A 14,064-nucleotide genomic window follows, 5' to 3' on the forward strand; every position below is an offset into this window, starting at 1 on the left:
TGTAGTTGTAGTCGTATAAGAGTCGGAACAGTCGCTTGGTGTTGGATAAGGTAGGTCAAAAAGAAATGAGAGAGAGAAATTATGGTGAGGGACTGGGGGAAAAGAAGATGCGAAACTCGAGTAAATGGGTATCAGGAAAACACACAAAAATAGGATTATACAGACAAATACAGGCGAGTGACTGGTGAATGTGAGGCCAAGGTGAGAACAGGAGAGAGAGGGAGAGTAGGGAGAAGGGGGACGTGCGCATTTGACAGGAGCAAGTTTAACTCCTGCCAGCGTTAATATGTGTTAGGAGAGAAGTTATTCAATTAGGAACACAAGTACAGCGAATGACTCTAAAAAGAACTATAAAAATCTTCGTAGACGTTAGATATTCCTAGAAATATTCCAGTACTAATATTTCATACAGAATTTGTGAAAGTGGTCATCTTATCTTGTCAAGGAAATCGCGACTCTTAACATATTTGAATGCTCGCAGGAGAACAAGCGCTGGATAAAAAATGTAAGTGGCTGGGAAAAAACTGAGCCGCACCTTCCCCTGACAGCAGTTTATGTGTGGCTGGTGAAGAGCTTGCGCCCCAGAGGTAGTCGGGCCTATGTGTGGCTTAGCAACAGCCTTACATGTGAAGAGGGTGAGAGAAAGAAGAAGAATCAGTGGGGTGTATTATGTTAGGAAATAGATCACAAGTAAAATGCAAGTTAATTCCATACAAGAATTTACACAGAAAATGTAGAGATTAAAAACGTATTTATTTACACTTATGAACGACGACCAGAAACCCGGAAATTTTCCCCACGTGGACTAGAGTCTCTTTTTGACAGGCGCCAATACGGTGAGCAAAGAGACACACATCATCATCCCCACACGAGACGTCTGTCCCTGCAGTGACAACCTGGCCACAACAACGACGCCACTCATAACGCAAGACAAGACCAAACAGGATCTGAGTGACTGATACAGACAAATAACGAGGAAAAAATCATGTCGCTTCAGATACCCATGACTCACCGTACCAAGGACAGCACCACCAAGGCGGTCATCCTGGTAAGAACCAGAACCCCGCCCCGTTGTCATGGGGTCGTCAGACCCTACAAAACAAAACAGTGACAAGACCGGGGAGGACAGGGACAGGAAAAGAGAAGGGATGAGCTATAGTACGGAGATAGAGAGACTAACAGATAATGCCAAACAAATAGGTCGGTGGTCCCTCGCGCGGCACTCGCTTCCGCCCTCTGTCCCTCGACGTCCCCAAGCCTCTATTCGATGTGGCCGGCCACCCGATCATCTGGCACTGCCTGTCTGCCATTGCGGCGGTTGGGTCGATCCACGACGTCTGCATAATCGGCTACTACGACGAGACAGTGTTCCGCGATGTCATCAAGGATGCGATGAAGGAATTCCCGAGCATCACTTCGATAAAATACCTGCGCGAGTACCAGGCTCTGGGCACGGCTGGCGGCCTGTATCACTTCCGCGACGCCATCCTCAAGGGCCGTCCTGACAGACTGCTCGTCCTGAACGCCGATGTGTGCTGCTCCTTCCCCCTTGGCGACATGCTCAAGCTCTTTGACGACAAGGACGCCGAGGCCGTCATCCTAGGCACGCGCGTCAGCGACGAGGCCGCCACCAACTTTGGGTGCATCGTGTCCGACGCCCACACCCGCCGCGTGCTACACTACGTCGAGAAGCCCGAGTCCCACATCAGCAACCTCATCAACTGCGGCGTCTACCTCTTCTCGACCGAGGCCATCTTCCCCAGCATCCGGTCTGCTATTAAGCGTCGCACCGACCGCCCCGCCCGCCTCGTCTCCTACCCTTCCTCCGAGAACCTCGAGCTCTTCACCTCTGCCAAGAACGCCGGTGCTGGCGGCGGTGATGACGACGAAGAGGAGCAGCGCAAAAACGAAGTCATCCGTCTTGAGCAGGACATCCTCGGCGATCTGGCAGACAGCAAGCAGTTCTTTGTCTGCGAGACCAAGGATTTCTGGCGTCAGATCAAGACGGCCGGTTCTGCCGTACCCGCCAACGCTCTCTACCTCCAGAGGGCCTGGCAGCGCGGCGACAAGGAGCTCTCGGCCGCTAGTGCCAACATTGTCCCTCCCGTCTTCATCCACCCTACAGCCCAGATTCACCCCACGGCCAAGATCGGCCCCAACGTCAGCGTCGGTCCTCGTGCCGTCATTGGCGCTGGCGCCCGTGTCAAGGAGTCCATTGTCCTCGAGGACTCTGAGATTCGCCACGACGCCTGCGTCCTCTACTCCATCATCGGATGGGGAAGCCGCGTCGGCGCCTGGGCCCGTGTCGAGGGTACCCCCACTCCCGTCACGGACCATTCCACCAGCATCATCAAGAATGGCATCAAGGTTCAGAGCATTACTATTCTCGGAAAGGACTGCGCTGTTGGTGATGAAGTCTGTGTGCAAAACTGCGTCTGCCTCCCGTACAAGGAGCTCAAGCGGGTATGTTTCCCTCCTTACTCGTTTACATTCTTCGTTTCCACAACCAATTCTAACATGTGCGTACAGGATGTTGCGAACGAAATCATCATGTAATAGAAACACAAGGAACAAGAAAAAAAAAGAAGAAAACAAGGTGTTGATAGCCAAGCGCGTAGAAGCGATGTCATGGTACTGGTTAATACTTCCACGATAAGTAATGAAACAAATGCTCATCTTTCCCCGTTTCCCTCAGTCGCAGCAAATACCGGGCATGCCCTTGCCCCTCATTACATCTTGCCCTCCCTAATTGATGAATGAAACCCCAATGTGTGAGGGGAGGATAGCAAACAGAGCCTCGACCAATATCAATCTAAGAACCTCTTGAATAAAATATGGGCTCGGTGCAGTTGATTAGTTGGAGGTACAAAAGTCAGAGAAAATCATGCATAATGAGTTCTCTTTGAACATCAGCAATCTATCCCGAGACCTCAACTGCGTCTATCTGTATGTCGTTGATTATTGCCCAATTATAATGAATTTCCCAGTAGACTGCCTCATCCCGAGGCCCTCGTTGGCAGTTTAGATGTGTGATATTCCAATTTTAGGGGCCAAGATCTCTTTGCAGTTCGCCGAATGGATCAACAACGAGAGCATGTACATGTATATCTCCATGAGCGGGTTTGGTCAAGCTATTAGTATAGGGTCTATCATAGGGTCTATTAGCATGCCGTGAAGCTCCGTGTAAAGGAATTACTGAAATCACTCATTCACTTTCGTCCTACTCTTCCCGCCTCCCGATGTGGCCAGCGTTGTATTCATCTAAGAAAAACATATGCTGTGACAACAATCACTCGCTTCTGCCTTTGGATACCTTGGAGTCACAACACATTCATACAAATTATGACATTTGACGGCGTCAATTCCCTTGGCAAAACTTTATAGCCAGCAGCAGCTTTCCCAAAGTCGGTTGTCAGGACAGCCATTGGACGGAGGGTGGTAAGGTGCTGACGGGATTCACAGAGGCCATGACCATATCAATGATCATTCTTCCTTCCCGCTCATCCATGGTTCCACCGCGAGAGATAGTATCAAGTTAATACTACCAAGTCCCTCCCGGGGGGGAGGGGGGGAGATGCGTGGTGCTAGTCTGCGTGAAATCCTTCGTCTAATACTGTATAGTGCATGGATAAGTGACGTCCAGCCGTCAATATTTGCGTTGTGAATAAATGAATACGAACATACATGTCTTCGCTAGAGCAGATGAGGTCATACTCCCAAGGCCAGACGTCACGGCTCGCCGACTTGACCCTTGTCCCATGTTGCCAGTTGGTTGTAAATCTTACGGGATCTAGCTGCATGCAGCTCTGGTTTAAACCCGAGTAAGCTTGAATACGCCGTAAGCTTACAGCATAATAATACTATCCTCTTTGTTTCAACTACAGTGGATTGTGACCCTGCTAGGATTGGTCACTTGTTGCTAGTTGGTTACCGGAGGTTCCATTTCGATCAGGAACAACATTGATGGGTTCGGACTTTGGTATCTTGTCCGATGGCAGCAACTGCGCAATAGGTCAAGTCAAGGTAATATGACATGGCCTGTGTATATTATAATTTGCATAATTCGGAACAGCTTACTATGGATGATCCCATCCCCGAATGCACACCGTACTCCTATTATCACGCAAAAACCCACCAGCCACGGGAACAAAGACAGTTTTATGCGCTTCCCAAAGAAAAAGAAAAAAAAAGGATGCACCCGTCTTACACTCCCCCACTATCCGTCCGGTGGCTCAGGCACCGACCCCTCATAAAACGGTATCTAAGTCTTGGCTGTTAATATATAGAAGCTTTGTCCTTCTCGTTCTTCTTCTTCTTCGTCGAATGAAATATTGCCCAAGTCTATTATTTCAGGTTGGGGGTGACAGCGCTATATCTAGTCCTTTCCTACCGCATCGGCATCCGAACCCTAAGATCTGGGATGGTGAATACAGCCCGTCTATTACACACATCCGTCAGGGCCACTGATGAGGATGTCGAGCTTCAAGAGGGACCAAATACACCCATGGAATTCCTTGCGAAACCGGAGCCCCGCCGGGGTCACAAGGCGTGGAAGACCTTGGTTCCGATCATCGTCTTCTGGACTCTCGGTATGGAGCAGGGATTCCACATTTCAGAGGCCTAAGCTTACATGGTACCCTTACCTTGACAGCGGTCGCTTTCTTTGCAGGTCATGTCGCCTTCTTCCAAGCGCTCCACAACAGACCGATCGTAGAGACGATCGGTCAGAGTCTCCAGTCCGCGATATCAAACTTTTTCCCCCTTTTCGTCGACGTTTGTCTAGTTGGGTGCCTTGGTATTGCCTGCAACCAGATACTATGGAGTCTACTACGGAAACGCGCATTCCCGGCCCAATTGATCGACCAACTGGTTCATATCCACGGTAGTCCATGGGAGCTGATATACCCGAGTATCATTCGGCAGCTGCTTCGCATCAAGAGAGTTGCCATCGTTACCCTTCTCTGCGCCGGAATCCCCTTTGCGCTCGTCTTCCCCCCTGGTTCTGTGACCACCGACTTTAGGAATCAGCTACGGCAAACCATGTACGATGTCAACACGATGAACATATCGGACTATGGAAATGGTTCCCTCCACGAATTCATCGAACATTCGTTCTACGACTTGGCCTCTGATATATATTATGATCTGTAAAGGCTGCCCCTGGCTATCGCCATGTTAGGAAGGGGCACTTGTGCTGATCTTGAATAGGGACGGCGTAAGACCGAGACTCAAGGGAATGGCCAGTCAGGTCCTAGCCTCTGGAAAACCAGTCGACTTTAGTGCGCCCTGCGGCAACGCGTGTGCATACAACATGTCCCTCGACGGACCTCTCTTTGACTGCAAGGATTCCGACTTCAAACCTGAGAAGCCGAGGTATCAAGTATCGGACTGCGACTTTACCTACCGAGGCGGCGACGGCCCAGAGGACAACAGTTCAAGCCTGTTTGGAACTTATAGCATTGGGTCCCGCGACTTCATGGTGAGCTGGTACCCAGCTCCGTCCGAATGCAACCGGACTACAATCCGCAGCCTCGCCTGCACCATGAAGCTTGCCACATACAACCTTCGGATCGACTACTCTGAGAATCTGCGCTCGATCGAGACCACCGTTGACAACGTCCGGGACACATGGACCCCTGACTATCCCATGCTTATGGAGTTTTGGAATGGCTTTTACAATCTACAGGGAGAACCTTCCAACGATAGTGCAGACTATGATTTACGCGTCGAATTCTCGAGATCTCAGACCCTTGCAGTAAGAGAGGCAGCTGTGCTTGCCCTGACAGGGATAGCACGTCCACGTAAGTCCGATGAGTGACCCCTTTGCGCATGAGACCCGAGATGTATGCTCACTACCGTCAGTCTCCGATGCCGGTGAGGCCCAGTTGTTTGAAGGGAACGCATCGCAGGTCTTGAGCAGCCCGTACATCGACTTTGACGACGACATAACTAACCCACGACTCGATATCTCCGCCGACAGACTGCAGGACTATATGCGAGACCTAGTCATCTCGACAATATCACTCAACTCGTCGGTCTACCAGGGAGGAGTCGATGTGATGGTGGGCACCGATGTGTACCTCTTCAACGAGAAAATGCAGTTCTATATTCCTTATGCCCTATCCATCTTCGTTGCATTATGTGTCAATATCTATGGAATCTGGTGCTGGTGGCAGAATGGCTCGATTGCGGGCAACAGTTTATTGCAGTTCGTGACGGCGACAAGCTCTAACAGGGTCTTAGGCAGAGCGGCGATGGAGTATCTAGACGGTGATGTGGGGGCGATCGAGAGGCTAAACAGACTGGAGCTAAAAGTTGTCAAGGGTAGATTCGTGTCGGTGGATGATGAAGATGTATAGTATTTGTTGATGGTGGCCAGGTGCCGTTATGAGTCAAGTTCAATGAACAGATCTTGGTCGGATATTGTACTGGTCATATCCAATGCCCGGCGTGTGTATGCTTTGCGTAGATATAAGAACTGAAGCATGTCCTTCCTCGCTATCCGCATCGATATACATATTCGTGTAAGCCACATCGTACGGGCCAAAATATGGGCTGGGTTTCGTAGTTTGGAGCCTTGGTAATCCAGACCCGAGCCTCAACCTCCTAGGCTGTGGTGAAAAAAGACAAGCCTAGTTCCGGTTGGTGATGAAATAATCCTCTCCAGCTTTGCGCACCTCCTCCTTGGCCTCTTCTAGCCTCGCTACGATTTGTCAGTTGACCTCGCAAAATAAAGTGGTCATCGTCGTTGTCATCACCTGCTTCCCCCCCCCCCCCCCCCCCCCCCCCCCCCTCCCGTCGACCTCATGGTATAGCTATCGCTTTCGTGTAAGCAGGGAAAGGGGTAGTTGAGCCAGAATCACTTCGACTTGTGCCCGGTGTCATGAGCGACTGCTACGTTGTATGCATGGCGCAGGGAGGGTTGTCATCATAGTAGATCGAATCGTAGCTTAGGTAAGCGGGGCTTGACTAATAAACATCAAGTCTAGCATCATGATAAGAATATAGAGTAAGAGCCTTAATACCACTAAACACCCAACCTATTATTTAACTGTAAGTTATAAGTATTGATAGTATCTATTATGAATACATTATATTGTCTAACTATATATATACGCTAGTGCCAACATTGTCCCTCCCGTCTTCATCCACTCTACAGCCCAGACACTCACACTGGGCCGTTAGCTCATAGCATTGATGTTTGCGTTCAGCCTTCATTAACTCTATCCGGTATGGTGTAGTGGCTAACATTTCGCGCTCTCATAACTTGAGGGAAAGATATTCCGCGGAGCCCAGGGTTCGATTCCCTGTACCGGAGACTGTTACATTTTTGCCTTTGATCTTTTTGGTGTTCACCGAAAAAGCTCAATGTGGGTTTCCTTCATTTATATACCTCTTTTTTATACCTGCCTCTCCCTAACACACTAGATAAAAATTGAAGAATTGTTCCGCGCATTTGGTATGTCGGCATCACGATGAAATGTGGGCTCGAGACTACATATCAGCATGTGAAAATGACTTTTAGTTAGTTCCCTTGTATTCTATTGTATCCTGGTCGAGGAACCGTTTGCCTTCTATGGATAAACCCATCTATTTCCAAAACAAAACAGAAACGCGGTAAAATGTAAAATTTCCCGCCGAGTAGTATTAAGCCCTTCGGAATCCGGGAAGAAAAAAAAATTCTGATGCCATGCCGTGGAGAGAGAAAGAAAAGAGAAAGGGTCGAAGAAAGAGAGGCCCAAGAGGTTATACCATGCCATCTTGCCTCGGGCTCATTATGTCATTTAATATTCGCCACAACGCCAATCACCCAATATCAATAAGCCCGACTAGCTCCACTGAAAATCTCCCCTGCTAGGCGTCCTTGGAAGCATAGGACTGTTGGGTAGCCCGGATGATAGGCCAAGACCCTTTCCACTGTCCAGAGGCTCGTAATGGAGCCTGCCACCCGCACCGTTGACACCGTCTAGGTCGGGTGTAGAGCTTCCCAATCTGGGCGTCAACCGGGGGGTACCCCTCGGTGTGAGGCGCGGAGTGCCCATGGGCGCAATGGCGGGCTTCTCCAAGCTCACGACTCGGATGGGTTTCGGGCGGTTGGCGACAAAAGCGGGGATTTTATGGTCGGGTGCGTTGTAGAGGTATGTGGCAGCGAGAACGAGACCAGTACCGCAGAGGAACTAGCAGGTTTCTAGTGTTAGCGCCTTGGTATGGGCATTCGACGGGTGCATGGTATTAGTACTCACAGTCCAGGTCACGTTAAACTCAAAGATGCACATGCTGGCGAGGAAGCTGATGACGATGCTGATGCTGGTGGCAAAGTTCTTGACAATATTGTCTGCATCGCGAATAACAATGCTAGCCACCATGCCACTGGCGGCCTGGAGGAAAATAGCCAGCCAAACAGCCCAGTTGTAGCCCTCAAAGAAGCCGTGCTCGCGAATACCCTCCCAGTCTTGCCACATGACGCCACCGAGAGCGGCAGCAATGAGCGAGTAGAAACTGAGCTGGACGTTGCGGATCCACACGCTGGTCTGCGTCGGGCTATCCTTGAGAAGCTTCTCGAAGTAGACGCCGGTCAGGCCCGAGACCGAAGCGGCAATCAAGACGCACGTCACGCCGACAGAGTAGTTCATGAGAGGCTCGGGCGGTGCAAGGTCCTCGGTGATGCCTTCGTAGGTGGCAGAGCGGCGCTGCAGGTGTTGGCGCGGCTGATAGAGCTCAGGGCTTGCCTCGGCCAGGTCGTGGAGCGGGCGGGAAAAGAAGTGATCGGTCGGCTCGCGGAGGTAGACGGGGTCGTCGCCGCCCAACGAGGGCATGGAGACGACGCAGACACCGAGAGTCAGGATGAGAAGGGAGAGCCAGCGCTTGGGTCCCAGTGATCGTCGGAGGAGGACGACGCTAAACACGGCTGTCGTGAGGATCTGTCCGCGTCATCATTTGTCAGTAGGGAGTCGTCAGAGAGCAGCCGTCAGGGCAGGGGGGCATTGACGAGGGCGGGGCAGATGGGGGCCGCACCTTTAGCTGGTAGAGGACCTGGAACTGGACAGCATCCAGGTTGCCGACGGCCATGTACTGGAGGAGGTTTTGGATAGTGTAGAATGCAGCAAGGATAGACAGTTTCCAACCGTCGCCGGCAAAGACAGAATTGTATATCTGCTCGATGAGGACGGTGACTGGGGTGTTGGGAGCGAGCGTCTTGGACGACTCATACATGGAGAAAGTGAGGGAGACGGCGAGCTTGATGAGCTCGTTGAGTAGGACGGCGGTCGAGGTGAAGTATCGGTGGTTGCCGGACCGGGGCATGGTACGCGAGTAGTGCATGACGAGGATGAGGGCAGAGTTTTGAAAGGTCAACTGTCGTTGACGTCAGTGGTTGTTCACGCGGCGGCAGAGAAGAGCAAAGGTAGAGAGAGCGGGGGGGAGAATTAGGGATTGTGAAGGATTGCAGGAAAACGCACTGCTGTCAACGAGGCCCTTTTTGTGAAGCTATTGCTACGGCCGCCCGACGGCGCACGAGCCGCCTGAAAGATGGCCATGATGTTTGCGGGGCGCGCGCAAGTCGTGTGTGTCGAAGTGTCGCCTGTGATGATCACTAGTCGAGTGATACCAAGTCATCGAGCCATCAAGGCGTTGATGTGATTTGGATACCCAAAACTGAAATGACTTTCTGTAATTGACGGTCGGATTCGTCCCAAGTTTCGAATGTCACGACCTTGTTGCAATGGCAATCGTGGAAAGAAGGGAGAGTGGGTGGGCGCGTCGTAGCGTCTGTCTGGGTTCGGGTTTCGAGGGGGAACGAGAGGGGGGGTGGGGAGGGGGAACCAGTCCTGGATTTGATCAGAGATTGGCTTTGCCGAAGAAGAGGGAGGGCAAACTAGATAAGGATAATAAAAAGTAGTATATAGATAGTAGTATAAAGGGAATGGAAAGAAAATGAAATGAAATGGAAAACAAGGGATTGAGAGGCTGGGTGTAGTATGTGTGTTTGTTTATTGTTCAAGGAGAGAGTAAAAAAGGGCGAAGAAAAGGTAGGTAAAGGATATTATGACGAGGCAAGAATGGACGGGACAATGGATGGATGGCTCCTGCTGTTTGGAATTGGCGGGCAAGGTCGCGACTTGGCTACTCTAGTTGTTCCTTCCTGGCCTTGCTTTTTTTTTTTAGCACTGTTAGCAACTTGTATATATTATAATCTTAACAGTCTATTCCGTATTACTCTGTTGATATTAAAGCATGTTAATACCAATAACTGCCGGCCTTCACTACGATACAACCACTGCTAGTACTCCGTACAACCATCGCTCACCACCCCCCCGATCATTCCAAGACTCTACGGCTCTACGGGTATTTACCGCTCTACGGCCACCTGCTTGCTACTTGCGACTCTAATAGTAGGGAGTACTATATGCTCCCCTCCGTAAATGATAATCAAAACTCAGAATAGCCGCCGCAACTCCCGCTGCCGCTACGCCTTCCACTGTTTCGGCCCTGGCTTGGCCCCCCGTTCGGCGCGTTTGATGCACAAGTGACAGGCCCCAGCCACAACAGATAGGGAGCTTTTAATGCGACAGACCGGGGGTCAATTGAGCAAATGCCAAAAGCCGCAAAACCCCCCCAGAGGAGCCCACACTTTCAACGGATATGATCAACGGGACACTGGGCTTGGCTTCTTGGCTGCACTATATATTAATACGTGAGTACGAGTATCGAATACGCGAGTTGGGAAAAAGAGGAGAAAAAAAGACTGGATGAGCTGATGAATGGTACGCGGGTGAAAGCAACTTTGGCATTCCCGGGTGATAATAACAGTACTCCCATCGCCAATACCACCACCATCACCCAATTAATTGTAGAGTGATATACCCTGAGCGCCCTGGAACCAACAGATGGATGTCACCACTACTGCTACTACTACTATTACTGCTATTCCGTGCTACTCGTAGTAGCAGCATGAGTACTTGCCTCATAGATCCTGATCTCGCATCAACTTGCCACATTTCTCATTCTATATTTCTAAATTCGCATTTTACCCTTTGGGACACCAACCATTCTTGGCACCAACCTGTACTAATCACGAATATTGCTGCTTCACTTCTAGTATCGTGTCCCTCTCCGCCCCGCCTTTGCTACTACCCTTGTGGTGCCTGATTACAAAACACCAAACTTGAAAACATCAGACTCCGAGACACTAAATACAGTCTTACCCGGCATATACCCACATGTGCTTCCAGTGGGCGACAACACATGATGACCCTCGCATCATCGGTAAATTGTTACGTCCTGATATTTTCTATGCGTAATGTCTGCCCTAGCTGTCTGAATCGGACTCGTCTTACCGGGTACATGCAAGAAGCCTTCTTTTTCAGTTTTCCTACCCACGCGTTCGAGTCCGAGAGCCCACGATCAAGGTGCCTGGTTATTCTGTGCCACAGTTAAACCACTAATTAGCCCAATCGACATTGTCCACCAGCGAGAAGCTGCGCTCATCAATCACAGTGTTTCCCGATCTGAGTCCCGGACAGCTTGATTGGCGTAGAATATCTTGCGCCAGCTGATCCCACTTGGCAAGCTGTACCTCCATGGCCGTCACCACAGCAGTAGCAGTACCTGAGGAGGCGGCAGAAGCGACAGCAGCAGTCTCCGCTTGCTCCGTCTTCCCGGGGAGAGTTGTTGGGCTGCCTGTCTTGTAGCATCTGGAGACCCCCCTGCGAAAGTTACGCACGCTCTGCTTGGGCAGGAGCATGCTGGCGCTGATTGTGTGTGCCGGGAAAGCATCGATGTCGACTGGCTTACTGCCAAGCTTGACAATCATGCCGAGATGGTCCATGAATGCTTCGTGTCCAGGGCTGCGCAGAAAGGCGAGAAATCCAAGCTCAAACGCGCCGCCGCTCCAGTTGTCCTCGCAGAGGCTAACCAACCAGAACTTGAACTCCTCGGCGAGTGTCCAGGTTATATCATCGTCATCGCTATAGGTAACCTTGGTCGTCGTGCTGGGCATCATACTCTGCTTCCACCCAGCCTCCGGGTAGACGGGGCGCAGGTGAATGCCCTCGGATACGTCGATCTTGTAAGACTGGGCGCTGTTCGCTCCAAGTTCATCTGTTTCGTCGTCGTCTTCGTCGTCGTCGTCGTGAAATCCCAGGAGCCATGGTATGTGGGAGTCTTCAAGAAGGAGAGAAGGGTCCTCATCAATAGAGGACCAAATGTGTGGGAAGAGGGTATTGATATCTAGCCTGTTTGCGACGGAGTCGGTGAAATCATATGCAATTTCATGATCGCGCATGAACCGAAACATGTCAAACTTGATGGGATGGGTGAAGCGCGCCTGTAAAAGGGAGATGCCAGTAAATATCGTATTGCAGTTTCCAGTCAACGGTAAAAGACAGAGAGGGGCGAGGAATGAGGCGAGGGTGAGACGGTAAGGGGGCCGAGTGGGAGCTGGAGGAGTACAGGGGAAGGACTCACGCCAAGATAGACACGCCAAAAGCAATCATAGTCCCTCATTAGATGCTCGCGCGCAAAAGCAACAAGTTTGCGGCCGTGTGTCTGCTGGTGTACAGCGGCTGTGTCACCACCCTCATGATCGGGACACTGCTCCTACGCAGGGTCCTCCGACGCTTGGGAGCAGTAGTCTCCGCCGCGGCCGTTGCAAAAGCCGATATCGAAGCGCCAGTGATTACGGGGAATCACTTCGTAAAAGCATGCGGAACTCGTGGCGTTGGAGGTGATACGACGGAACTCCTCGCTCAGCGGATCGGTGCCGAAGAAGACCCAGTGATACTGATGGTCTGAGTTGAATGCTTCCTCGAGCTGGGTAACAGTGACGACCACGTCAGAGAGATCCTTCTCGCACGTCAACGAGACAAACGAGGCACAAACGCCCTTTTCTCCTGGGAGAGGGACCTGGACACCCCGGACAACAGACACGAAACGAAGAAAGACGGCCAGCCAAGTACCTGCACTGGGTTTTGAAATATTCCAGTTGGGAGGAATCCTCATGCTGACAAGGACGACCAAGGTGCTTCGGAGACGAACAAGGGTCTCAAGTAGATACCTCTTCCGGAAGAGAGTGAGTAGCTGAGCAGTTTTTTTTCGAGACGAGGTAAAGTGGAAGGTGTTGTCAATGAGGTTGACAATTGCTAGGTCGCGTAGGTGAGTTGAGGGAGAAAGAGCAGATTCAAGGAGATAATAAAAGCAGAGGCTCGAGGCAGCTGTGGAAAGTGAGTTAGATAAGAACACAAATGTGGATATGGCGGGTCAGTCTTTTCAAAGATGGACGACGGTGAGAGTGTTGTTGACAGCGGGTGACAGGAATAAGAGGGGAGAGGAGAGGCGAGGGAGGAAAGAAGGAGAGAAAGATGAGGGGTGAGAGGATGAGAGGGCCGAAATAATAATTCATGACACGCACACAAAACGCGGAGGAATAAATGGGAAAATAATATCATAAATGAGGCGAGACGCCCATGTGACACTGAGGCGAGGAAAAGGCGTTGCCAGTGCAGGAGCATTCGGCCATGGCGCCTACCCGAACATCCGTTACCCGTCACCAGCTGTTCCTTCCTTTCTAGTGATGATTAGGGCCATCTCCCCATTTCATCCTCAGGTGTCCAACCAGTAAAACAATACACACAAGGGAGGAGAAAACATGATCCATGACGGATGCATTGCCTCTCCGACTTTTTTTCCCTCATGGTAGCACCAGGGGTATCTAGAGGTATCACCAAGAGCTTCAGCATACAGGTTCCTCTTTCTAAAGAGCGCATGTGTAACCGCCTATCCTGCACAGCTAACAATCGTGGCGCGCCTCATAAATGGCCAGTTATGAGTGCCACAAGCTCCTACATCAGCTGTGTGTGACGAAGAGCTTCTGCGAATGGCAGGGGATTGGATCATCGGCAACCGGATAGGGCCCCGTTCACCCCCGAGTAGTCGCCGACAAGGAGGGTAAGAAAGGCAGGGAAAGGGGGAACAGAAGGTGTGATATATACACACAGCATCACAACCATCATCTTCCCAGAGTGTCACGAAATATCGGGGGCACAAAAGGGAAAAGGGAAAGCTGAT

The 14,064-nt window shown here is 50.9% G+C and overlaps 4 protein-coding genes across 4 annotated transcripts; 2 read left to right on the forward strand and 2 right to left on the reverse strand.

The window, feature by feature from the left end:
- Positions 1 to 985: 985 nt before the first annotated feature.
- GMORB2_1819 (mannose-1-phosphate guanylyltransferase) lies at positions 986 to 2,556 on the forward strand (the record flags this gene model as incomplete). Its single annotated transcript, XM_035463800.1, has 3 exons — positions 986 to 1,048; positions 1,201 to 2,463; positions 2,530 to 2,556. 3 exons carry the CDS (start codon positions 986 to 988, stop codon positions 2,554 to 2,556), a joined length of 1,353 nt encoding a protein of 450 aa, XP_035320064.1.
- A 1,903-nt stretch (positions 2,557 to 4,459) lies between these two features.
- Positions 4,460 to 6,359, forward strand: GMORB2_1820 (uncharacterized protein; the record flags this gene model as incomplete). The annotated part of the gene is made up of 4 exons (XM_035463801.1): positions 4,460 to 4,589; positions 4,652 to 5,147; positions 5,209 to 5,801; positions 5,863 to 6,359. Coding segments are annotated over 4 exons (1,716 nt in total), but the record flags the coding sequence as incomplete, so codon positions are not given.
- Positions 6,360 to 7,829: 1,470 nt separating this feature from the next.
- GMORB2_1821 (solute carrier family 35 (UDP-sugar transporter), member A1/2/3) lies at positions 7,830 to 9,321 on the reverse strand (the record flags this gene model as incomplete). Its single annotated transcript, XM_035463802.1, has 3 exons — positions 7,830 to 8,177; positions 8,244 to 8,921; positions 9,016 to 9,321. 3 exons carry the CDS (start codon positions 9,319 to 9,321, stop codon positions 7,830 to 7,832), a joined length of 1,332 nt encoding a protein of 443 aa, XP_035320066.1.
- A 2,119-nt stretch (positions 9,322 to 11,440) lies between these two features.
- GMORB2_1822 (uncharacterized protein) lies at positions 11,441 to 12,999 on the reverse strand (the record flags this gene model as incomplete). The annotated part of the gene is made up of 2 exons (XM_035463803.1): positions 11,441 to 12,233; positions 12,602 to 12,999. 2 exons carry the CDS (start codon positions 12,997 to 12,999, stop codon positions 11,441 to 11,443), a joined length of 1,191 nt encoding a protein of 396 aa, XP_035320067.1.
- Between the last annotated feature and the right edge of the window lie 1,065 nt (positions 13,000 to 14,064).

The sequence above is a fragment of the Geosmithia morbida genome (genome assembly GCF_012550715.1).
Source record: "Geosmithia morbida isolate 1262 chromosome Unknown scaffold_11, whole genome shotgun sequence".
NCBI classification, from domain to species: Eukaryota; Fungi; Ascomycota; class Sordariomycetes; order Hypocreales; family Bionectriaceae; genus Geosmithia; species Geosmithia morbida.